This window comes from Aplidium turbinatum, chromosome 1 (assembly GCF_918807975.1).
Source record: "Aplidium turbinatum chromosome 1, kaAplTurb1.1, whole genome shotgun sequence".
Taxonomy (NCBI): domain Eukaryota; kingdom Metazoa; phylum Chordata; class Ascidiacea; order Aplousobranchia; family Polyclinidae; genus Aplidium; species Aplidium turbinatum.
This window is the reverse complement of record NC_137472.1, coordinates 21,649,999-21,675,533: the sequence shown is the minus strand read 5'-3', so window position 1 is coordinate 21,675,533 and position 25,535 is coordinate 21,649,999. Positions and strand designations below refer to the sequence as shown.

The 25,535-nt window shown below is 38.2% G+C and overlaps 1 protein-coding gene and 1 pseudogene across 1 annotated transcript in view; one reads left to right on the top strand and one right to left on the bottom strand.

The window, feature by feature from the left end:
• LOC145769602 (rho GTPase-activating protein 5-like) overlaps window positions 1-21,991 on the bottom strand; it is a 67,129-nt gene extending 45,138 nt beyond the window's left edge. The window contains exons 1-5 of the mRNA XM_082581270.1: window positions 21,864-21,991; window positions 12,649-12,816; window positions 12,023-12,148; window positions 10,365-10,523; window positions 7,267-7,515 (exon numbers count right to left, since the gene is read on the bottom strand). Of these exons, the coding sequence (XP_082437396.1) occupies window positions 7,267-7,515; window positions 10,365-10,523; window positions 12,023-12,148; window positions 12,649-12,816; window positions 21,864-21,929 (768 nt within the window). The 5' untranslated portion in view covers window positions 21,930-21,991. The remainder of the gene's footprint in view (window positions 1-7,266; window positions 7,516-10,364; window positions 10,524-12,022; window positions 12,149-12,648; window positions 12,817-21,863) is intronic.
• LOC145775373 (zinc finger MYM-type protein 1-like) lies at window positions 18,015-20,134 on the top strand (annotated as a pseudogene).
• Window positions 21,992-25,535: the final 3,544 nt, after the last annotated feature.

The window sequence follows — 25,535 nt, the reverse complement described above, 5'->3', positions numbered from 1 at the left end:
AGGTGCTGTGGTCTTCTTCTTATCTCCAGTTGTAAATTTTCCGAGGACGGATTCACTTGCTGCACCACAAAGCAATTCGTAAACATGATGCCGGCAAGCTAATTTCAACAGTGCATGAGATAAGGAAGTTTCCAAGCGTTTCACAATGCCAAATTTTACACCAGTATTAACTGCGGTAGTGTCAAATACGCATGCGATTATTTTGTTTAGTTCTATGGCCTTTTTTATTAGCAGAATAAGAATTTGGGAGTGCTCTTCAGCTGCAGATCCATTTTTCACAGGTATTATTCCGAGTAATATCTCGTCTCCCTCAGAAGTGGTTAGCAGCACGGCCACTCGCTCCTCCTTGTCAGCACAGTGAGTGAGAGCTTTGAATATTTTCCCGTCCCAGTGAAGTGTGAAAAAATCAGTAGCTGCCGCAAGTTCATTAGCTAAGAGATTTCTTTCTGCTTCAGTAGAAAATTTCATCCGCTTTCGGCGTACAGTATTTACAGAGAGAATTTTGTAATTAAGACTATTTTCTGCTGTCGCGGCACCTACCATTTCAAACACTTGCCTGTTCGACAAAGAATATTTGGCTGCCAGGCTGCAAACTTGGGGTGTAAGAACTTGCTTTTTCTTGGTTTCCGTTGTCTTGCTTGTTTTTGCCGACAAATCCCCCACATAGATTTAATCCAGATCTTCCCCACTTTCTTCTGAAGAAGTACTAGATTGCAACAAATCTTGCGGAAGTGGTGTATCCAAAGCATCTTTAAGTTTACGTTTTATACCTTGATCTTGTCTCGTTTTCTTTCTTTTCATTTTTATTTGCTCTTGAATATCCAAAGAACCTAAAGTGGCTTTTCGATTTTTACACCGGATTGCTTCAAGATAATTCCAGTCCTCCATTTTCTTAGGGTTGGTAGACGTTCTCAAATCGTCTTCTACGTTTTTCTTAACAACCCATAGCGTATCTTGCAGATCATCTAAAAATTTCTTTTTGTTTTCTTTTTCTTTCCCTTCTCTGTGTTTGCACTTTTTCAAATTTTCAAACCGGTCTGTCAACTTCTTGACCATGTAAGTTATAGCATCTGTGGTTTTAAGACCGATTCCTGTTTTCTTCCACCATTGTTTAATATCTTCAACAACTAGAATTATTGCTTCTCATTTCGGGGAAGTACCTTTAGATTCTTCTTGCTTAATTGGGTGATAACCATGGAACTGAAGCAAGACTTCTTTCCCACATAGAGGATAATTTCCAATAAAACCATGTCTATGAGCACCAGCGTTGAGATTTAGCAAAGGTGATTCGTCAATTAGCCATAGTTTTGTAGTTGATCGAGACATACTATGTTTTTCATAAAATAGCTTTTCAAATCATAAGGTTGATAATCCCAAATAATGGCCTAATATATCCATATGTATCTGCAAAATACTTTTTATTCTTAATCATTTGTAGGATTTTAGCTTGGTTGGCTGAGCCTTATCCTACCTCATCCTCTCAATACTTCAGGTAATATGAAGATAACTACGTCCATGAGGTATATTTCAGAAGAAAATATACAGAATGATAACCGGGAACACCACACATTAAACCAGCCAATCCTGCACTTCCCTTTCAGCATTGCATTCAGTAAACTTGGCCTCCTGCAATCCCCTGACAGTTTCTTTCACGCACTCTCAAATTAAAACCAACTTGGATACCGTCCCAGTACTTTATTCAAAACGTCAGCTCGACGCAGATTGTCAGCACAGAGAAAATAGAAAGGTCACCCAACGTCGAAGCAGCAACAGCACAGAGAAATAGACTAGTCTTTTACCAGACTATCTAATCGAGGCGAGCCGTGAAATCTTTAGTCAATAGAAATCAAAAACCACTGCTAACCCAGGCTTCAAATACGTCCGATCAGCAAGCTTATCAAGCACCGAAAAAACTAATGTTAAAAACGGTCATGGATAAAAACTAGCATTGTGACGTTATCAGACGTCATAACGAGGAAAGGTGGTGTGATTCTTCTACAATGTTCTACAGTAATCATTGAACCATGCACTGGCGCCGACTTATGGGACGCCACCCCGTAACTGCTGTGGTGAGGTGGCAGCCACCCCGTTTAGGTTACATTACTTACTGCAAATAAATGTAATTTGAATGGACGTTTAAATATTTTTTTGATCATTGGTTTTCGCTTCAAGTCCACGTAAAGCAAGAGGTGAACCCAGGACCGGATTTAGCTGATGGGGGGCCCGGGGCACTTTCAGATCGGGGGGCCCCCCCCGCAAAATTTTTTTTCGCGCCTGCGGCGCGAAAAACCACCTCTGCGTCTACAGTAGCATCAATCCAGCACTGCACAGCATTTTGCAGAAACTTCAAAGGCTGAAAGAAAGAAAAAATCACATTTTTCCACGTAGGGGGGCCCTTCAAAAGTCGGGGGGCCCAGGGCACCTGCCCCCTCTGCCCCCCCCTAAATCCGGGCCTGGGTGAACCAATACAGTATTGCGAAGAAAATGATGGTTTTTGTCACAAGCATGATACTCGCGTAACATCAAGCAAGCTACGTGAAGATTACGCAACACGTGGCTACAAGTTTTTTCCTTGTTGTTGTTGTTACGATCGTTTTATTTGTTACTTGTCATAAGTAGGGCAACCAAATTTTTGACCTAAAAACTTGAAATTTTGACTTTATAATTTACAAATTTTGACCTAATTTTGACAAATAACTTTAGCCTATGCGTTTGCAACCCAAATGCGAAACACAAAGCATATTAGAAATCAAACCGTTAGGTAGCCTAAGTATATATTTTTTTGTAATGAAATGAAAGAAAAATGTGGAAGACTCAACGACACCACAGCTAACGGAAGAGGTAATAAAAGTCCCTCGAAACAAGAATACTTGTAAAAACTGCAAAAGATAAATATGGAGTGTGTTTTAAATATCCCGAAATTACTGAGAGAGTTCTGCAGTATTAGCCTATACTTCTAGCTAAAGACAGATTTGAGAATATCAGGAAGCTAAAATTCAATGAACAGTATAATGTATACTGGTTTGAGCATTCACCTAACCAAGAACAAAGACCACGTTACCTGCCTTCCACGCCTAGCCTACTTAATATTCAATCGTCAGTGGTGGGCGAAGCAAGATTATTAATTCAGAAATTGCAACAAATGGATCATTACGTCAAAATAGCACAACAGAAATTGCAACAAAAAATCAGTATCTGTGTAGCTTTAATAAAATATCAATAGAGAGAAGAAAAACTTCGTTGAAAGAAATTTTTGACCTAACCATGAAATTTGACTTTATTTTTACTTAATAACTTTGAAACCTCTCTTCGTGTCAGCCTGAAATTTAGTTTATGGACGTTTTATAAACTTTGAACAAGGCAGAAAAACTTTGACTTTATTGACTTTTGGTTGCCCTAGTCATAAGTCATTGTTACATTTGTTAGGTTTACAATGGGATTTATTAATCAATAAAATACGATCTTTCCATTGCCTCCCTCAAAAATCTTCTTTGAAAATTTTTAAACTGCCCATGATATCGCTATAAATTATGCCAGCTATAAAATACTTGGAAATGAAATTATCTCGATGATTGAAAGCTCCACCCCCTAAATGAATATCTATTTTCAAATTTCATTAAAAAAATGCAATTTTTGAAACTTTTTGAGTTTTATTTAAAAAGTGCACTTGGTAAAGTAGCAGTTTTAACATTCTGCAAATTTACACGTTTACACGATTCTATTCGAGGAAAGCTACACCCCCTGCCAATTCCCAATAAAAAAAGCAACCTTTTTCAATTACTCAAGATTTTGCATTTTAAATTATTTTCCGATTTCAATTGGAGCGTACTGTCATCTACTTCATGCAGTATTTAATATTGCGTGTCAATGCATGACAAACTGTGAGGCGGGAATTTATTGGTCCGACATAGGAGTTGCTTGTTACATCATAAAAAAATTACGAAAAGTCGTCCAGTAAAAGTTTTTGCCGACATTCCAGTTTTATTCAGCTTAAAGATGCCACTGAAAAAGCGTTCAAAATTGCAGCCCTCCATTGAGTCATTTTTTATTGCATCTAGTCAGGATTTCAGCCAGCATGAAAGTGACCAAACGCCTGAACGAAACGAAAGTGTGCCACTGCCAAAAGGCGTTAGCACGATCAGGGAGGTGGAAGAACCGAAGGGAGAAGCTATCAAAAATCGTGGGAGAGCGAATTCCCGTGGCTAGAATACGATAGTAGCAAAGATAGAGCATTCTGTCCGATTTGCAACTAGGTCGCAACTGCTTGATCTATTTGCAAGCAATGAAACAATTTCATTAATGCTTCCAAACGTTGGTCTGGATGGTGAAAATATACTTATCGTTGCCTTCCACCACCTGAGAGGCGGAGCGATCGTTTAGTGCACTCAGGCGCATGAAAACCTACTTGCGATCTACCATGACACAACAGCGATTGAACCACATCCTAATTTTAAATGTTTATCAAGCTGAAGCTTCACGGTTACAACTTGACCAGTTGAGTTGGATTGACAGAGCTGCTGTTCGCAAAAATACTTTTGCCAAATGTTAAGTGTCAGAGCAGCAACGTAACAATAAAATTCACGACATACCTCCTGTGCTTTGTTTTAAAGTTGCTTTGTAAATTATCGAGCTACAAATCAGATGTAAAAAGACAATTGCATCAACAAAACATGCTTAGTAAAAATCAAACAAAAACATGCAGTTTGAAAGTTTTTAGGTTGCCACATTGTGCTATCCGCCACCCGTGCAAAAATAAAAAAGTCGGCGCCTATGGAACCATGCACATAGAAATCACAATTAATTAAGTTTTGACTGGCGACATGAGGGAATATGATGAATACATTTTATTGGATTAATTGCAGAAAGGCAATTTTAAATAGTATGACATCATCAGGCCTCGAAATTCCGGCGGTCATGACCTCCGGAATGACCTCGAATGTCTGCCGAAGCCGACTCATTGGTCGGTCATAAATGACCGCCGCAAAATTCTTGACAAAAATAGAGCTAATGCAGCAAAAATATATTTTAAATTTGAATTGTTACAATTGTTTGTTTAACGCGAACAAATACGGAGCTGAAACAATAATAGTACAGGCAATCGCTTTAAAGATCACATTAGAGTGGCGTGGTTAACGAACTGATGGCAAAAGTAGCCATTTTTAAATCATTTCAACGCCTTGCAATGTTGCCTTGACATAAAGTTGTCTGAACTTTTCGGCAGGATATGTAATATGTATTCTAATTTTAACAATGAGGATTATTGCGTTACATTGATCGTTTGTTAAAAAGAAACGTCACAGAGAAGCAAGTCTCAGCTGGGTTCCGCACGTGCTTAGGCAAATGTGGCGACCTTATTCACGCTGATACTGATAGAAATAGAATTTCTGCACAGAAGGGAGGGTGTTAGACTAACACTATTGTGTTAGTTAGTTAACACTAACACTATTGAGGGCTTACACTACTGAGTCACTAATGCGCATTTGTCTGGACAGTCCTGACATGGAGATTTACGACCCAGCGCCGGCAGTAATCGCTTGGCACAACGATTATATAACGCGAAAACCACCGAATAAATGATCGTAGTTGCTTTTGTAATAAGGAAATTTGGATTGTTGTTTTCAATTGTGTTTATTGCGTCATTACACGACTGTCATTAACGCACTGATTTATTTGCAAGCAAAAAATATGTCCGGTTGAGATATTAAATGTCCTCTGAAAGGGCCAGTCCGGTAGGACATGCTTGACCGCCGGAAAAAAGTACAAATTTCGAGGCCTGCATCATAGTGACATCATCAAATATTAGTTTGGCCAAGTTTAATACATGATTGCTTAACCTTGCTAATTACCTTCCCATTGATACCTTGAATGTGTCGCTAGCTACAGTGTGTCGCCAGTTACTAAAGTAAATATAAAACTACAGCATCACCATGTGGTTGAAATTTTCAATATTCAAACATCTTCTCCACATGAATATCTCACAAGGTATTTGAGCCATGTTCATCAAATTTTTTTAATATGCTGCGCATCCAGTTGCTTCATACGCGTATCAAATATGAGGAAGATTGGTGGTAATTTAGAAGGTCTTATTGGCGTTTTATGTCGTTTTTTGCAAAATTTGACAAAACTGGGGCACTTTGGGGCGTTTGCGGAACCCTTAAAAGTTTTTTAATCAAAAAAAATTTTTTACCATTGCTAAGCATATAGAAAATGGCAACTTTTTTTAATTTTTTGGAACGAAATTCCAAAGTCGGTTTTTTTGGCCCACCCTAATGTACTGTGAGTGAGAGGCACTTCATTGGTAAAAAGTAGTGTTTGAGGTGAAATAAGCATGAATCTACCTTTTTTGCATCTTTTTTAAATAATACCCCAAAAAAAAACGTTTTTCTTCTCAACCCTGATGAGGATCCTTCAAAAATGGAGTTCTGCAAACTTGTGATGAATTTGTGAGAAAACAAAAGGCAGGATGAATCCAGGAAATACACGGTGGACGGTGGTGGAATGAAGAGGTGAGGGAAGTAATTGGTGAGAAAAATGTTGCGTACAAGGATTGCTGCAGAAATAGATCAGAAGAAAGAAACTAAACTCAAGAACAAGCAATTGAAAAATCGGGCAAAAAAAATGCTTGCAAAAGCTATCAAGAAGCTGAACAGGAATTGACCAAATCCAACAAAGTACGGTATGCAAATTTATGAAGGTTCTGAAGCGGGATGGGAAAGACATGGATAGTGGACAATGTATCAAAGGAAGAGATGGATGGAAGACTTGGTTTCAGTGAGAAAGATCGTGAAAGAATTTTGAAAGAACATATGGAGGAGATAATGAACAAAAAAACAATTGGAAGGAGGGAAGGTGTAAAGGCGATTGCAGCACATCACCGGATTAAAACTGGCTTATTGCTACTACTATTATTATGATTTCCAGTATTAAAAAATAGAAATGACCAAAAATAATTCAAGACATTAAAATCAGTGCAAAAAGATTAAATATCGTTGTAAAGCTCGCAACCTTCATGAAAAGTGGTTGAAGCCCTACTAAGTACTTACGAGGCGTGTCTTCCCGATTAAAAACCACTGATATGGACACTTTTGGACAGTACAAGTTTTCTTTCATGACCATCACCATCCAATCATTCATACTTTGAGACACTATAAGGCAAACTGAGTATCGTGTTGCTTTGAATTATTCACCCCTACCAGAAGCTTTCATGCATTCAGAAGTTGCAGAGCACAACAACATCCTGTCATACAACACCTATCATTCACTAACCTTAGATTTCGATCTTGTCTTGTCAATCATTTGAGCCAGTTGTATGAACGTTAATGTGACATTAATGTTCTCTGATGCAGACGTTTCAATAACGAGAAGGCTTCGACTACTTTTTCCACCTGGTTCCGCAGCAAACTTGAATCCCTCTTTGACAAATGCTGGAACAGCCTCGTCACACTTCGTCAGTGCCAGCAAAATTGGCTTTTTTGTTTTTGCCAAGTAATGGTAACAATTTTGAATAAACTTCACCTGAAGATTAATCACAAAATAATGAAGAAAAATACACTAAAAAATAAACACAGCTACAAAAGCATGCTGTTAATAAATCGTAAACTTTAGTGACAAGACCTCAGGTTTGTAAAGGTGTGTTAGCTGTGTGGCTTACAAACTTTTCAACCTAGTTTCCGTGTTGCAATTTTGAAATAATTCACTTTTTTTCACATAAAACGAGTGAACGCATTTGTAAGGAAGTACAGTAGGGTCATGCGGGGTCAAACGGGACACTTTTTCAGTTTTTTGAATGCCACATAAAACCTATAATGAAATTTAAAAAAAAATATTTACCACAGAGCATTACACGGCACCTTTCAGCACTGAAATAAAACATTTTTCAGAAAAATTAAAAACTTGTAAAAACATAAAAAAATGTGCTAAGCTGGGGTAGCTGTGGCCCATTTGACCCCATCAGCTGTGGGGTCAAATGGGCCACAACTTCTATACGTCTAAGTGGTAAGGAAAGAACTTCATTTTTGCTATTTTATCACAGACCTGTTGGGTGGCATGTATTTTGTTCAAGTGATGTTCAACAATTTTAGCAATAAAGGCCTTCTACGCTCTTTTCAGATAAAGGTAGAACACATAATTTGCACTGCTCTTTTTTGCAAATAAAATTGAATGATATGAATTGAATAAGGAAACATTTTACAAATGTTCAATTTTAAACGGGCAGTCATAAACAGAGTAGAAGAGGCCAAGTCAAACAGCAAGGTCTACAGTTGACAGTTGAAATAGGATACTATACAATAGGGTGATTCATAAATTGGTGAAAAATTTAAAGTTTGAAATTCAAATCGGGCACCCTCTCGCATCGTGTCAATACCTGAAAAAATAATCCTGTCAAATTTTTGGGGCAACTGAAAACATTTTTAAGGTTGCTACCTACTTTGAAAGCTTCACGGAATACACTAATAGCAACTGTTCAACACGGGATTACATGATAGGAATATAATGACAAAATTACTCAAAATTAATTAGTTCAGTGTTGACAGATGTCCAGAATGTTATTAGTTATAGTTATTGCATCAGTGTAGACCAGAGGTGACGAACCTGCGGCCCGCATGCGGCCCGTCAAAGCATTTTGTGCGGCCCGCAAAACAATTTGACAATCGCTCACGCACTAAAGACAAAAGACATCTTAAAGCTGTTTTATGCCTTCATTATGTTTTATGCGTTGTATGAAAATGTTAGTATGCAGTTGAGAGTTGCCACATCGTCTGTTCGACCTAATATTGAACGCTTAGTCAAGCAAAAAACTTTCCAAAATCCAACTAAGCAAAAAAATTCAATGGTTTAATGTTACTTTTTAATATTTTATGCTTCAATGCTGCATTAGATAGCTTCAGCTGTATGATTCGCATGGGCTTTTGTTTGTTGTTTGAAAAAGAAATTTTATTAACTGATTTGTTGTTTCGGAGCATAATGGTCGAAACATTTAGTCAACTTGAGCAAAAAGATAGAGCCAAAAAAAGAAGAAATCATACTCAAATGAAAGCAAACGCTTCGAAAATTAAACTGTCTTCGATATCAGTGCAAGTAGGCGTACTGTTGCTCTATCCTTTTTGCTCAAGTTGATTTGCTTTTATTTTTTACTGTTGTATGTTTCGATTCTGCGTAAGATAATTTCAACTGTGTGGGTTTTATTACTTTCATCTGCCGTTTGTTACTTTTCATGAATAATATCTTGAGTCGCTTCTAAAAGATTTCATAGTAGGTTACGATTAAAAAGTTGTGTGGCCCGATAACTCATGTGCAATTGACAAAGTGGCCCGCGACCACAAAAAGGTTTGTCACCCCTGGTGTAGACTTATGCCTATCTGGGTACAGCTGTCTGAAGTTTTAGACTGTCATGAGGAGGAACCACTTTTGCTCTTTGTCATTGGTGTGCAGAAAATTGTATTCGCCACACCACATTCAGTTATGTCATTCACAACTCTCATGCCAAGTAGAGTCGATTTTGTAGCAATATAGGTGTCATTGGGTTCTGACTCAAAAAGTCAAAATGCAGTTCAGTAACTTTTAAAAAGCGTGTGTTGTTTGCTGTGATGAAGTCCTGCAGTTCTTTCCTATTGACAGTCATCAAGTCCACAATGGCACGTTTACAAGGGTTCTCAAATCTTGGACTTTTCAAAGCCTTTACCACTTTCAGTTTTATGCTTTCTATTTTCTTTTTGCTCAAAGAGAAAAGGCATGTCTAGAGCTAATCATGCAACCAACAGCTATGTCTAATAGTAATAATACGCCTGTTTACCTAAAAAATACCATATAAATTAAATAGAATTAAAAATGTTATGCAAGTGAGCTATAACTTGTCAAAAAGCCAATGTGGCCCATTTGACCCCATTTTATTTAAACAGAAAAATTACAAAAAGTAAAAAAGTGGGACTATTAATATTTTCAACATACTAATTCAGCGTTCTGGGGTGTATGCTGGTCAGTAAATTTTCATTCCAGATTAATTAGTTTTTGTGGTATACCAAAGTTTTTTTGGTAAATTTTCAAATTTTAATATTTTCACATTTTTTGGCCACTTTTTGTGTCATCTGAAGTATATTTTCCAAATGTAGATCTGTGTTTGTTTTACATGATGCAAATCTATGGGAAAGCAGGTTTAAAATGAGCTATTACGTTCCGATTTTAGAAAAGAATAAGTAGGGAAAAAAATTTAATAAGTAAACACTAAACAGAGTAACAGAATGGCCCGCTTGCCCCCGCATGCCATTTGACCCCGCTTGACCCTATTTAATAATACCGGTACAACTTGGTCAAGACAGCATCAAAGATATAAACTCAAAACTTTTAATACAATGACTGCAATATACCTGGTCATCAATCGAACGGTTGGTGACTAAGCTCACGTCAAAACACAGCACAAAGCCATCAATGGTAAGTTTTCCATCCGACATAGGTTTCGCTTCAAAGTCTGACTCAATCCCAAGTTGGTCAGTGCAAATGTACATCATCTTTTCAGCAGAAGATATCTAAAATTATAACACTGTATAAACCAGACTGAAAGATTGACAGTCCTGTATTGCATATGTAATGTATTCAACACAACTAATCCAATATTGGAAAACAGTATTCCTCGTAAAAAAAATTTCACGCCGTACCACAAATATTTCAAACTGTTTAACCGCAACACTATCGGACACAGCTATTCGTGCATGCAAAACGTTTCCGATCACATACAAAGCCACAATTGTAATGTTTTAAATGATAATCAAGTATCCTCCGAAACAAAACAGTAAAATTGCCGAGGTAAAACGAGTTGCCCTTTGAAAGGAAATTGTCTTGTTGTCTGTGTTGTTTATGAAGCTACCATCATTCATTCAAACTCTGAACAATTTGGTCTCAGAGAAGATCAATTCAAAACAAGATTTTGAAACCATGTAAAGTGGTCTTTGAAAATCATAGGAAAAAAATTATAATCAAATGGAAAATAATCGCCAGTTCAAAGCCATACAGATGTGGATCAAGAAGGTGTGATTTGTGCCTCACAGAAAAAGTTTTCATTGCAACAGCAGATCCTTCTTCATGCATCAACAAAAGAGACGAAACACTTTCAAAATGCAGGTACAAACATAAATCTAAATTAAAAAACTATATGTATATAGTTTAACCCTCTTATACCTTCGCCTTTGTTTTTAAATCATTATTACCCACTTTTTGTGATATTACAATTTCGATACGCATATTGTTTATTGACGCTCTTGGCTTACGCCGATTGAGCACTTTACTGGGAGCACTTGCTATGCATTGCGCAAAGCTCACTGCTTGCAGTTTGAGCACTTTGGCAAGCTTGGCAGTAGTACTATTTTTGATGCTTACGTACCACAAATAGGAAAATGTCACATGGAGGTATATACCTTCATGGCCATTCCAGTGTAAACACTGCACTGACGAGACTGGAAGGTCGAAATGGTGGGGTCTGCTACAATTCGGTGAGTCCGATTCGGTGAGTTCCTAACCTCTAACCCTAACCCCAAACCCTAAAACGGCAATGATAATTAGGCTACGGTACCCAATAATTTTTAAAAAAAATTAAAAAAATTCCCTGTTAAGGGATCGGACTCACCGAAACGGGCCATTCCGAAAACGGTGTGCACTGTCTGCAGTTACACGCATATTATATATTAAGCTATTTTTTACAGGTAAACAATTTTGGACTTCGAATTTTACGGTTTTACTTGATTGCTTTCCATCAATTGGTAGTACTTCAACTTTTTCCTGTTTACTTATTATTTTATTTTTTCAGTGTTGTGCCCAACGATTGCTAGGCCACCTAGCATAAAACAATAGGTAGCACATGACTTACCCACTATAACCAGTTTAGTTTTTTGTAATTATTAGCTCTGCTAGCTGCATTGAGCACTTTGTTTGCATTTGCCGCAATTTATTCCTAGAATAATATTCAACAACTATATACTGTAGATAGGCTATTCATTTAAACAAGCTCCAACAACAAAAAGCTGTGGCCTACCTTTGTCTGGGCACTCCTTTTACAGTAAACTTGATTGGATGACGAGCGATGTGCTTGATATGATTGGTCGTCAATAAACTCAGTTTGTTCAATAACATTGAACTTGTAATCCAACTCATTATCATCCTGTCAAATTAATTAACACCATTGAGCAATACAAGTAAAAGCCTATTACATTTATCATCGATACAGACAATCACCTGACGAAAAAAGCAATCTCAAACTAAGTCACACATATCTTGATATAAAATAGAAAAGCGAAATAGGTGGAAGCAAATGTATTGTACCAACCATTATGACTACAACTTTCAATAGATTCTAGTTCATTCCAAAGAAATGACCAGAAAAGTTGAAATCCGATTTTGATGCAACAGTTACTTCATTGTGGTTCGTAGTGAGAAAAGAAAACCGTCTAGAATTTTTACTTGAAGCTAGTTGTACCCAAATTGAATATGTTTAATGTGATTGGATTAAGTTATAATTTTCATGTATAATATAATTTATCTTAGTTTTAAAGTGTCAAAAATAAATAATGATCCAAACTGTGTTAGTGTGTTTGTTGTGATGCAACTGTTGTGAATGTACGATATTATACCACCAATCAACATCTTAAACCAGAGACTCACCTGTTTTGTTACCTCTCCCCAGTAAAGAAAGTGATCGTTGTTCACAACTCGTCCACCAAAATCTGACTGGCTTAGAACTGAGGTGTGGTCAGGATAGTAAGCATCGGCCTCTTCTCTGACAAAGCGATTGCAAAGACATGACTTACCCACTCCACTACTTCCTTTGATCTATAATAAACCAATGATAGTGAAAAGATTACTGGACCAGTTATAACATGGCATTATTAGTAGGGCTGTGGAGTCGGAGTCATTAAAAAAGGCCGTTGATCATACAAAATGATAAACGATAAACTTTTTGTTTGTAGCCTAATATTTTTTTCAAAATATAATTTCTTGTTTTCCATATTGAGTTCAACAACTTCAAAATGGCTCGTTTCAGAGAATCTAATAGGAAGAGGCTGATTCGGAAAAATCCCAATACAGAGACAGCCTTTTTTGGAGAAAACCGATTCGGTGATTTCTTAAATCCAGCAATGGCTTCTGTATATTTAGGAAATTTGTAGTGATCATTTGGGTAAGCGGTTTTTGTGTTTACATTGCCATTGCTATTTCTGTTGAATAGTTGTAGCTATAGTAAACATGGCACTTTTTTACCAAACAATCATAGCGGAATAGGCATTAGATTTGCATCAGTAGTAAATTTCCTACCCTTTTTCATTAAAAATTGAAAAATCTAATATTCTTTTCAGTAATTATTTGTGTGAATCATCAGCATGATTAAGACAATTCAGTTTAGTGGTACCAAACTTATCATATGTGCAATTATTTTGCAAAAACAACATTTCAAACAAATTTATTCTTGCTGTTATTTGACCAAATAAGTTCTTGAGTGCAGCCTCCAATGTCAGCTCAAGACAAAAAGCATAATTTTGTCTTGAGCAAGTAGTAGCAAGTAGTACTAAGTGTGTTACAGTTTTCACCAACTATTACCAAGGATTGGGAGAGTGGTTCTTTTTGATGCTTGCAATTAAAGTGACAAAACGATACCTGACACTCATGGAAATCAAAATACTCATAAAAAAAATAGTTTAAAATATGACATCACACAAGTTAAAGTAAAGACCAATTAAAATGTGTTGATTATGAAACTAAACTAATCGCAAAGCCAATGTAACATAACTAAAAACAGCAACACAACATTTGAGTGTGTAGCACTGTAGGTTTTGAGCTGCTGAGCTAGAGAAATCCGTTTCTTTTCTTTTTTTGAGAAAACATTGTGATGTCCTAGCATAGGTGTAATCATCTATCAAGTTCTTTATTGAGCACGGCATTTGGTAAAATAAAATTATTGATTTAAACATTGTCATTTCTTTCAATAACAATGCAATCTTCTTCTTCTCTCGTTTGACTTGTAGTAGCTTAGATTGGCAATGCCTCCTCGTGCAGCCAAGATACGGTAGTTGGGTCCAGTTGTCGAATACCAATAATTCCACTTGGGGGCCGTAAGATGGAACATTCGTGGAGTATGTGTTGCATTGTTTGTTCTACCGCTCCGCAGACACATATCGGCGTATTATGCAACCCCCACCTAAACAGATTAGCTCCAGTGCAGCCAAAATCACATCTGATCCTGTTCAATGTAACCCATGCAAGCCTTAAAGCAGCCGACGGCCATCGCGGCCATGGCCGCTAAGTAGTGCTTGAATGACCGCCTGTGCTACCTCCTCCGTCGGCCAAGTTTGGCCGCCGGTTTCTTCTAGCCAATTATTTAATTTCGCAATAGAATGATCGTGAATTAAATGTCGAAAATATGTACTATCAAAGAGTGACACAGAATTAGGTCAGCGCATCATAGTCACTACTGTTGTATTGAATATATCCAGCTGCGATCACCAGCGCTGTAAGTCTTGTTTGCAATTCCCGATGTTTATTTTAACGAAGTGTTAATCCGAAGTGCTAATTTACATCAGCTGGCAATATTGTCGTTTTTATATCGATTCAATGTTGTGGGACATTGAATCGTTGTTAAAAAGGAGAACTAGGTTAGTTGACATCCCTGGGTAAAACACGTGTCTTCATAGTTGAGAACGCTGTGGGTTAGTGACTTCACACTCTCAATGGTGACATCATAACGGAATAAATGGTCAGGTTTTATGAAAGATGGTATGCAGTTGAAACAATTTACTGCGCTGCGAGCAGTTAAAACAATTTAGGGTCGTTAGATGGTCCCGCAATACCGGATTACAATCCCGATAAAGCATTTAATGCGTGGTACAACGATTCTATTGCAGGACGTCGCCCAGACTTCAACAACGCTAAGTGATCATTTTAACATTGTTGCAAGTTTAATGCTATTTACTTGTGCTCACTGGCGCCGACTTATGGGGTTAAGGGGTGGCCACGCCACCCCATAACCGTTGTGGCGGGGTGGCAGCCACCCCGTTTAGATTACATTACTTACTGCAAATAAATGTAATTTGAACGGATGTTCAAATCTTTTTTTGATCATTGGTTTTCGCTTCAAGTCAACATAAAGCAAGAGGTGAACCAATACAGTATTGCGAAGAAAATGATTGTTTTTGTCACAAGCATGATACTCGCGTAACATCAAGCAAGCTACGTGAAGATTACGCAACATGTGGCTACGAGTTTTTTCCTTGTTGTTGTTGCGATTGTTTTATTTGTTACTTGTCATTAGTCATTGTTACATTTGTTAGGTTTACAATGGGATTTATTAATCAATAACATACGATCTTTCCATTGCCTCCCTCAAAAATATTTTTTGAAAATTTTTAAACTGCTCATAATTAGGGATGCACAATACAGAATATCAAATCTTAGAGATTCGAATCTCAATGTATTCGAATTGCATTTGCAGTTTCTTTTCGGATATCAGGATTCGAAAATAAATCTGTTAAATGAACAGTGTGCGACGTTAAACAAATGTAAAGTTGATATTTTCCGTCTTGCGCGCCGACTGTTTTCATCATGGACTGTTTGTTCCAAGCGCCCTTTTTTCTTCCTTCATATGGTTCACGCAGTTATAAGAACTGCAGGCACGCAGTGCGTTCCCGTACGAGTGCATAATTCAGGCCTCGAAATTCACGGCAGACATGTCCGCCGACACAGCATGTGATGTCCGCGGGAAGTACCATCTAGATCGGTCATATTTGTCCCCCGAAAAATAACACAGGAACTAGCGATACAAATCGTCACTGCATGGCACGAACAATTGTTGCGAGAATATAATTTTTCGCGCATTCTAGCGTGCATCTAGAAAATGTGAATACTGTATCCCTTAACTTCCATTGAAAACTTTCGATTTTTACGTTGATTCAACAATTGATGACATTCATTGAATCAGCGTAACAAAAAGCATTGTGACGCAAGAAGCCACACGACCTCGTTCGGTGGAAGTTAACCAGGTATGCGGCATATTTAGCAGCTACACGGCGCTTTGACTCTTCAAGCGCATGTCGTTGGTATGATGAAAGCCTTTCAGAGTGACTTTGCTGAAATTTTAAAACGCCTTCTAAACCGTAGCTATAGTTCTTAAATGTCGAAGAATTATCAAGATGAAGTAATTAAGCATGACAATTGACGCTAAAACTGGTGTGTCCACCGTGAGACTTAATTTGTCCGCCGATATAGCTGCTCAGACCGGACACGTTTGTCTGCCGTCAACAAAAACGAATTTCGAGGCTTGATAATTTGTGTGTGCAGCCACGAATGATTCATTACGTGTGTTGTACAGTACTGCGCATTGATTTACACCACACGCTTGAGATTCGTGAACTGGTGAGCAGTAGACTGTAGAAGAATAAAGGGATGCTAAAGGAAAAACCTGACTTGGCGATTGTACACGTTCTTTGTGTTTAAAATATTAACCATAAAACGATTTTCAATAAAACTTTGCCCCATTGCGGTCTGATCAGCATTCCGCGCCTGCTTTTGTCAGAGCTTTCAAAACGAGAATGGGCGTGGGCAGCGAAGCGTGCGACTGTACAGTCTACGTCACTATAGACTAGCAATCAGCTGATCGAGCAATAGTTGTTGCTGCGGCGATTTAACTGTAGGCTATTATGTATGTAGGCTATATATGTATTATGTATGTATATTGTATATACTATTATCAAAACATCAGATTTCAACATCAAAACATCAGGCAGTTTGCTCAAAACATCAAATGTGGTAGCGTGGCTTTTGTTATTGCTGTCGATAGTGATGTATTCTCGAGCAGTGTTTGCACTTTTTGGTCATTTAAAAAAAATTAAAAATAAATGAAACATTGGACTTTGGGCCTTGCCAGTACCATTGAAAACAAATTTTTTTCGGTAATTTTTTTTGAAATGTTCGGTATTCTTGAATGTTCAGTTTACATATTTTACTGCTTGATTCCCGTTTGAAATTTTTTGAAAAGTTTGATAAAAATCATAGATTCACAGTAACACAGGCATCAATTATTTCTTCGATATTATTTGGAAAAAATTGCCGCGTAATTTCAGAATAGATTCGAAATTCTGGATTCGAAATTAGGTATTCTAGAATATTCTAGAATAGCCAGGTATTCTGTATTGTGCATCCCTACTCATAATATCGCTATCAATTATGACAGCTATAAAATACTTGGAAACAAAATTATCTCGATGATTGATAGCTCCACCTCGTAAATGAATGTCTATGTTCAAATTTCATTAAAAAAAATGCAATTTTCGAAACTTTTTGAGTTTTATTTGAAAAGTGCACTTAGTAAAGTAGCAGTTTTAACGTTCTGCAAATTTAGACGTTTACATAATTCTATTCGAGGAAAGCTACACCCCCTGCCAATTTCCAATAATGAAAGCAACCTTTTTCAATTACTCAAGATTTTGAATTATTTTCCAATTTCAATTGGAGTGTACTGTCATCTACTTCATGCTTTAATTTCTACTTTGTTATCTACTTAATGAAGTAATATTGCGTGTCAATGCGTGACAAACTGTGAGGCGGGAATTTATTGGTCTGACATAGGAGTTGCTTGTTACATCATAGAAAAAATTACGAAAACTCGTCTTGTAAAAGTCTGATGCGGGAGTTTATTGGCCTGACATAGGAGTTGCTTGTTACATCATAGAAAAAATTACGAAAAAGTCGTCTTGTAAAAGTCTGATGCGGGAATTTATTAGCCTAACATAGGAGTTGCTTGTTACATCATAGAAAAAATTACGAAAAGTCGTCCAGTAAAAGTTTTCACTGACATACCAGTTTTATTCAGCTTAAAAATGCCACCGAAAAAGCGTTCAAAATTGCAGCCCTCCATTGAGTCATTTTTTGTTGCGTCTAGTCAGGATTTCAGCCAGCATGAAAGTGACCAAACGCCTGAACGAAACGAAAGTGTGCCACTGCCAGAAGGCGTTAGCACGATCAGGGAGGTAGAAGAACCAAGCATGAGCAGGATAATCGCTGTTGAAGGGAGAAGCTATCAAAAATCGTGGGAGAGCGAATTCCCTTGGCTAGAATACGATAAATGCAAAGATAGAGCATTCTGTCCGATTTGCAAATGGGCAATTTCGCACAACAAAGTAAATGTGGCGTCGTTAACTCCATTAATTCAGAACTCTGTAAAAGTTTGGACAGAAACTGGGTATGGTAACTGGAAGAAAGGAAAACAAGGTATCAAAAAACATAGGGATAGTGGTATTCACAAGGATAGCACACAAGCAAAATTAGTCTCTGAGCAAGGTCTCCAAGCTACAATTGCTTTATCCGAAAAGACATGTAAAAAAATGCAACAAAATCGTGATGCTATCAAAGCAGTATTCAATTGTCTTTTGTTTCTTGGTCGGCAAGGCATTGCTGTTCGTGGTCACACTGACGATCGCTCAAATTTTTGCGAATTAATGAAACTCTTGGGAGAATACAATTCAAACGTAGCGGAGTGGCTCAACCGTCAACGGTACAAATGGTTAAGCCATGAAATATGCAACGAAATTTTGGAAATGCTTGCTCACAACGTGCTTCGTAATGAAACTGCTAATGTCAAACAAGCAAAGTATTATTGTATCATGGCCGATGAAACAACAGATGTTACTACTAAAGAACAACTTTGTTTATGTGTTCGGTATACAGATGAAAAATGGAAAGTTCATGAATCACTTCTCGGTTTAATCGAGTGTCCGTACACTGATGCGGCGACTCTTCATAAGCTAATATCTGATGGATTGACTTCTCTTGGCCTTGACCTTTCCCTCTGTCGAGGTCAAGGGTATGATGGAGCTGCTGCCATGGCAGGAAGACTTTCAGGTGTGCAAGCTCGCTTTAAAGAAACTCGCCCAGCTATGCTTTATTTGCATTGCGCAGGTCATCAAGTAAATCTGATCGCACAAGATTGCTTCAAATCCACTAAACAAGGACTGCATGCAATATCAGTGTTAGGTGCTGTTGTTAATTTTATAAAAGCATCTCCGAAAAGACTGGCGAAATTTAATGATTTCATGAAGATAAATGAATCTTCTTCCTCGCCTTCATTGCGCCCTCTCTGTACCACACGCTGGATAATGCAGCTCCCAGCCGTAAATGCTTTTCTTGGCCAATATGAGGTCATACTAGATTGGCTTGACACAGCATCGAAAGAAGATGGCATGGATGCTGTCACCCGAAACAATGCCATTAGCCATGTTTTATCCATGGAGAATTTTGACGTTTACTTTTCCTTGCGTGTCCTGCAAAAGCTTTTGCTTATTTTAAGCCCTGTACATATCGCTGTTCAGAAACGCGGGATCAATGTCGGAAAGGTACGTGAATTATTGGAAGCCGTATCATCAACAGTTTCTTGGAATGCAGCAACAGAAAGTGAGGCATCTGCGTTGTTCGACGCATGTAAAAAATCAGCTGTTGATATGGGTTTGCAGTTGCCATCTTTGCCGCGTGGCCGTGGTAGACGTACTGCAAGATCTTTCGATGACCAGCAACAGCAACCGTTTTTTTCTACCATAGATGCTTACTACCAAAGCATTTATTTAGACGTATTTAAACAGTGTTCTTCTTCACTTTTGTCACGTTATTCACAGCAGGACATGAAAACGTTCAATGACAAGGAAACAGTTCTGCTTGCCAAGGATCAAGCATCGGAAGAGAACAGAGCTGCTTTTGAAAATGTCACTGCCACATATAAAGATGACATAAACCCAACGCTTCTGCGTCTGGAATTGCAACAGCTGGAAAGTTTTCAACAGCAAAAACAGATTTTTGTTTCAACTATGTCGCAACTGCTTGATCTATTGGCAAGCAATGAAGCAATTTCATTAATGCTTCCAAACGTGGTCTGCATTGTGAAAATATACTTATCGTTGCCTTCCACCACCTGCGAGGCGGAGCGATCGTTTAGTGCACTCAGGCGCATAAAAACCTACTTGCGATCTACCATGACGCAACAGCGATTGAACCACATCCTAATTTTAAATGTTTATCAAGCTGAAGCTTCACAGTTACAACTTGACCAGTTGATTACGGTAACAGTTGGATTGACAGAGCTGCTGCTCGCAAAAATACTTTTGCCAAATGTTAAGTGTCAGAGCAGCAACGTAACAATAAAATTCACGACATACTGTAACATTGGAAACGTGCCTTTAAACTTTTAATTCTTTTGAGAACTTGCCTTTTAAGTTTGTACCTTGTGTTTCGCATTTTGCCTTACGCGTTTTCCATGATCTCTTGATTGGCTGCTGTTAAATACGCTTTCCTGACAGCGTTGCGTCACTTCAAAACTCGAGTTCCAATAATAAGTTCAAACGTTTAGTGCCGCAGCTATGTGGGCGTTTACGTTGCTAGTTTATGTTGAAATCTGATTGCAAGTTGAAATTCAAATAAAGCTATCCGTTTGTTTATGAGAGTTCGGCCGAGATAGTTTAGACTTTGTTTTAAAGTTGCTTTGTAAATTACCGAGCTACAAATCAGGTGTGAAAAGACAATTGCATCTACGAAACACGCTTAGTAAAAATCAAACAAAAACATGCAGTTTGAAAGTTTTTAGGTTGCCATATTGTGCTATCCGCCACCCCGTGCAAAAATAAAAGTAGGCGCCTATGCTTGTGCTAATGTTATTGTATTTTGGCCTCCAAGCACGCAGATTTGGCCGCCGAGAAGGAGCTCTCCGTAGGCCACGATGGCTGCCGGAAAAAATCACGAGTTTTAAGGCCTGCCCATGCCTTTCTTGAGAGGTCTGCTCCAGGAGGGATGGAGAGTGCTGGTATAACTGAAAACTGGGGAGGGATATGTGGCAACTCGTTCCATTCCTGGGCCCATGTCTCCATGCAGCTGAAGTTCTTATCCACAAGCTGTGTAGCATATCGATGGAATGGGTGTCTTGATGGTAGGCATTGAGGTTTGACTAGTCCATTTCTTTGGAAGTGACTGTGGAGAAGGTGTTGAGGATCGAGTCTTGCATGCAAAGCCAGTTTGTGAGAGGCTTCTTCCCTACGTACATGAGCAGGAGCAATGCCAGCCAACGTTGGCAGATAAGCAGTACGTGTGGGGCGGAGACAGCCAGTGATGATGCGCAAGGTGTCGTTAATGCATACATCCATCTTTTTTGTGTGTCTGCTGCGGTTCCACACAGCTGAGGCATATTCGGCTGAGCTGTAGACCAAGGCTAGTGCACTTGTACGCAAGGTTGTTGCTCGGGCTCCCCATCCTGTTCCTGCAAGGCTTCTCAAAAGGTTATTTCGCGAGGTAACCTTGGCACGGAGTGACTCGATGTGGGGTCTGTAGGTCAACTGCCAGTCAAGTTTTGATAATTTGAATAATAACAATGCAATGACAATTAGTTTAAAAAAAAAATTGAAAAAACCACCTGATAGGGACAGGACTCACCGAATCGGACTCACTGAAACGGGCCATTCCGTGCCAAGCTGATACAATCTGCAGACTTTACTAGGAATAGCACCTAAATGAACGGGCGCCACAGTGCTCCGCACCTAAATATCTTGACGCCACAATGTGCGCCTATTTGACCGGCACCTAACTGTCTGCGCCTAAAAGACTTGCACCCTGGATACTGGACAGGCATTATTATTCCATTTTGGTCTGTGTCGATACTTTACAACTTACAAACTCATGTCATTCAGAGAACAACACCCAGCACAAGCTGTCTAAATAGATAAAAGGAAGATAAAGGAGTGCCACTGCACAAGGCTTTCAAGTTAAAATAGTCAAAGTTTTATTTTTCTATACTGGTACCTAATTCAATTAATTTAGATTTGTAGCATAAATGTTGACAAGTCAAAGAAACAACTTACTTGTTCTGTTCCAGATAATCCAACCACTGATATGTTAAAAACCTGCTTTCTCTTATCTTTAGACATTTTATGTTCAATTCACAACATCATTAACACAGAATATTACTGCAGCATACCAAGTATCAAAAAGCTAAAAAAGACAAATTATAGTTATAAATTTCGACTTTACTTTTGGTTTTCTTTTTCAAAAATAAAACACGGCGTCTGATTAAGGAGGCAGTTCTAATTAGAAAAAAAAAATTTCAAATTTATTTTATTTTATTGATAGCCTATATATTGGAAATTTATCATAGATTCCGAATATGCAGTCAGTTTTTACGTATTTGCCCTCATTAGGCTTCAAACGGAAGGTAACAAAAAAGTCACATTTAAAGTCAAAGGCATCAATTTACGAGCCCACGTCTTTTAGGTGCAGACAGTTAGGCGCCGGTCAAATAGACGTGCACACTGTGGCGTCTGGATATTTAGGTGCGGAGCACTGTGGCGCCCGTTCGTTTAGGTGCTATTCCTAGTAAAGTCTGCAGATTGTATCAGCTTGGCAGGTAGGGCAATGCTTTTCACACAAAATGTTATATTGAACAGAAAAATATGTTGTTTTGTTAATGCGTGTGTGCAGATGAGCTGCGAGACAATGTTCTACTACTCTTGATATTAACACATCTCTACAGGACATTTGCTATGCATCCTAAACACAGGTTGCAGCCAGATGAAACTTTACTTACTCTGTTATCTTTCGCAATTCTACTCGAGATGGATTGGTCGTGTGGCGAGTTCGTATGAGACAACGCTCTACTACATGAATACATTTCTATAGGGCATATGAACCCTGGCTACAAGTTGCAAGCATAATGGTGCGACTTTGCTCGTTATTAAACCTAGTCGGGGTTTTGACGGAAAAGTAAGTTACTCTTCACTCAAGCCTACCACCCGCTGGAACATATATAGGCTACGGGATATTTTTTACTGATGTTTAGTGTAGTTATTATTTGACTCAGTAAAAGGGAACTCAGTCATGTTTGGAAACTTGAATAATTTATTGATAAAGCTTTCGCCGACGCAAACCTGGACTAACAACAAATAAATGCCGAACATGCGCATTAAAATACAATATATTTTTCTGTTCAATATAACATTTTGTGTGAAAAGCATTGCCGGTTTATGTAGCTTCACGCACGGAAGCCATGACATATTTTTCTGTTCAATATAACATTTTGTGTCAAAAGCATTGCCCTACCTGCCAAGCTGATACAATCTGCAGACTTTTAATAGAAATAGCACCTAAACGAACGGGCGCCACAGTGCTCCGCACCTAAATATCTAGACGCCACAGTGTGCGCATCTATTTGACCGGCACCTAACTGTCTGCGCCTAAAAGACTTGCTCGCTAAATTTACCTAATTCTATTTTTCAAATGCGATTTACTCAAAATCATGTTTTTGTGCACTAAAAATGTTTCCTCTAGAAAACTACTTGTCAAAATTGGCTACAATTTTTAACAGATGTACAGTAGGGAGGCCCTTGCGAACATAATGATTGAGTTTTGTTTCAATATTCAGAGTAATAAATATTTTATTACCAAATCCTGAAGTCAAATTTGCTCTTGATGCATAACAATTACGAATTTTTCTTTATTTAAAAAAATAAAAGAGTTAAAAGAAATCCCCTCTATCAATTTATGGCTAGGATACCTTACTAGATCACCATGCAGTTTGAAGTCCCTACCTCTAGCCATTTTTGAGTTTTTGAGCTGCAATGAAGACAATCGGTTGATTTTATGTACAAATTCAAAATGGTATAAACCCTTAATGGATTGCCCCAGCCTAACAAAGTAAATATTTTTGGATAGCTTGTTTCCTCCTTTTTCCAGCAATATATGGTTTGTTGGGGTTTGTGGGTGAACTTCTGTGTGAAGATCAGGGCTGGAAAAAATGTTTAGCTTCCCGGGAATCTGTTTTTTAGCGAAAAATTTCCCGCGGCTTACAATCACGATAATGACATCATAATTATAATACACTGTTTACAGTTTTCCGGCGAAAAGCCTCACGCAAAAAATATAGACGGCCATCTGTAGCTTCATAGTTCCAATAAAGAATCTTGGCATCGTATTCGTAAGCAGACATGGCGCACTGTTTGTGCCCGCTTTGATCGGAATACATTGGCCAACAACAATAGCTTAATAAATTAGACGCCGCATGCTTACAAATTAGATCCACTGACTCACCGACCACCGTGTGAATGTCATGAAACAATACGACATCACGAGCCGCTTGTTACATACTTGACAAGTTGACAATATTATGCTTCATGCTCCAACGGGTTGATAGTATGTGCAATGTGCATGAATAGCATAACTAATTATTAAGCGATATAGGCATATAGCACAACAAACGGCCAGACGGCTGAATGCACAACAAGTTTCGCTGAGTGAGAACACAAGACAGGCCTCGAAATTTGTATTCTTTTCCGGCGGTCAAGCATGTCCTACCGGACTGGCCCTTTCAGAGGACATTTAATATCTCAACCGGACATATTTTTTGCATGTAGATTTTGCACAAAATCACACTACAGTACTGTGTAGTCGTGTTTGTAGAAGAAGATTTTCTACAGCAGACAAATGTGTCTAACACCCTCCCTTCTGTGCAGAAATTATATTTCTATCAGTATCAGCGTGAATAAGGTCGCCACATTCGCCTTAGCACGTGTGGAACCCAGCTGAGACTTGCTTCTCTGTGACGTTTCTTTTTAACGAACAATCAATGTAACGCAATAATCCTCATTGTTAAAATTAGAATACATATCCTGCTGAAAAGTTCAGACAACTTTATTTCAAGGCAACATTGCAAGGCGTTGAAATGATTTAAAAATGGCTACTTTTGCCATCAGCTCGTTAACCATGCCACTCTAATGTGATCTTTAAAGCAATTGCCTTTAGCCTACTATTATTGTTTCAGCTCCGTATTTGTTCGGGTTAAACAAACAATTGTAACAATTCAAATTTAAAATATATTTTTGCTGCATTAGCTCTATTTTTGTCAAGAATTTTGCGGCGGTCATTTATGACCGACCAATGAGTCGGCTTCGGCAGACATTCGAAGTCATTTCGGAGGTCATGTCCGCCATGACTGCCGGATATTTCGAGGCCTACAAGACGTTGGGAAAATCAAAATTACGACGCTAAAACAACTGTTTTTGTAAATCAAAGAAACCGCAAGCAAGTTTTGCCCATGCGAAATTACTACAAATACATTACCAGGACATAAAAAATGGTGACGATTTCTTGTTGTTTGGTCTATCTACCACAGCAGACACTTTGTACATTTTCGAGCGAATGTCATTAGTAGGCCTACTAAAATGCCATAGTTTTCCTTTGAAATGTAGGTTAAGAGCTTGTTTCACGATGCTATTACACTTGCTTATGTGAGGCCCATTCCAGTGAATGAACAGCTCGTTGCTAATGTCTTTATTTTTTATTTGTGGATGTTTTTGTACCTCCGCAAACATTTCGAATTTTTTTAATTACACCACCCGTGCTTTTTACGACGCTTTCGGGCGGACTACTGCAATATATTTACGCAATTTTGCTAAGAACTTGTTCAGCTCTGAGGTACAAGTTGGAAATTGTAAATACGCACTACGCAGTAGGGTGGCTCTTATTTGGCAAAAAATGAAAAA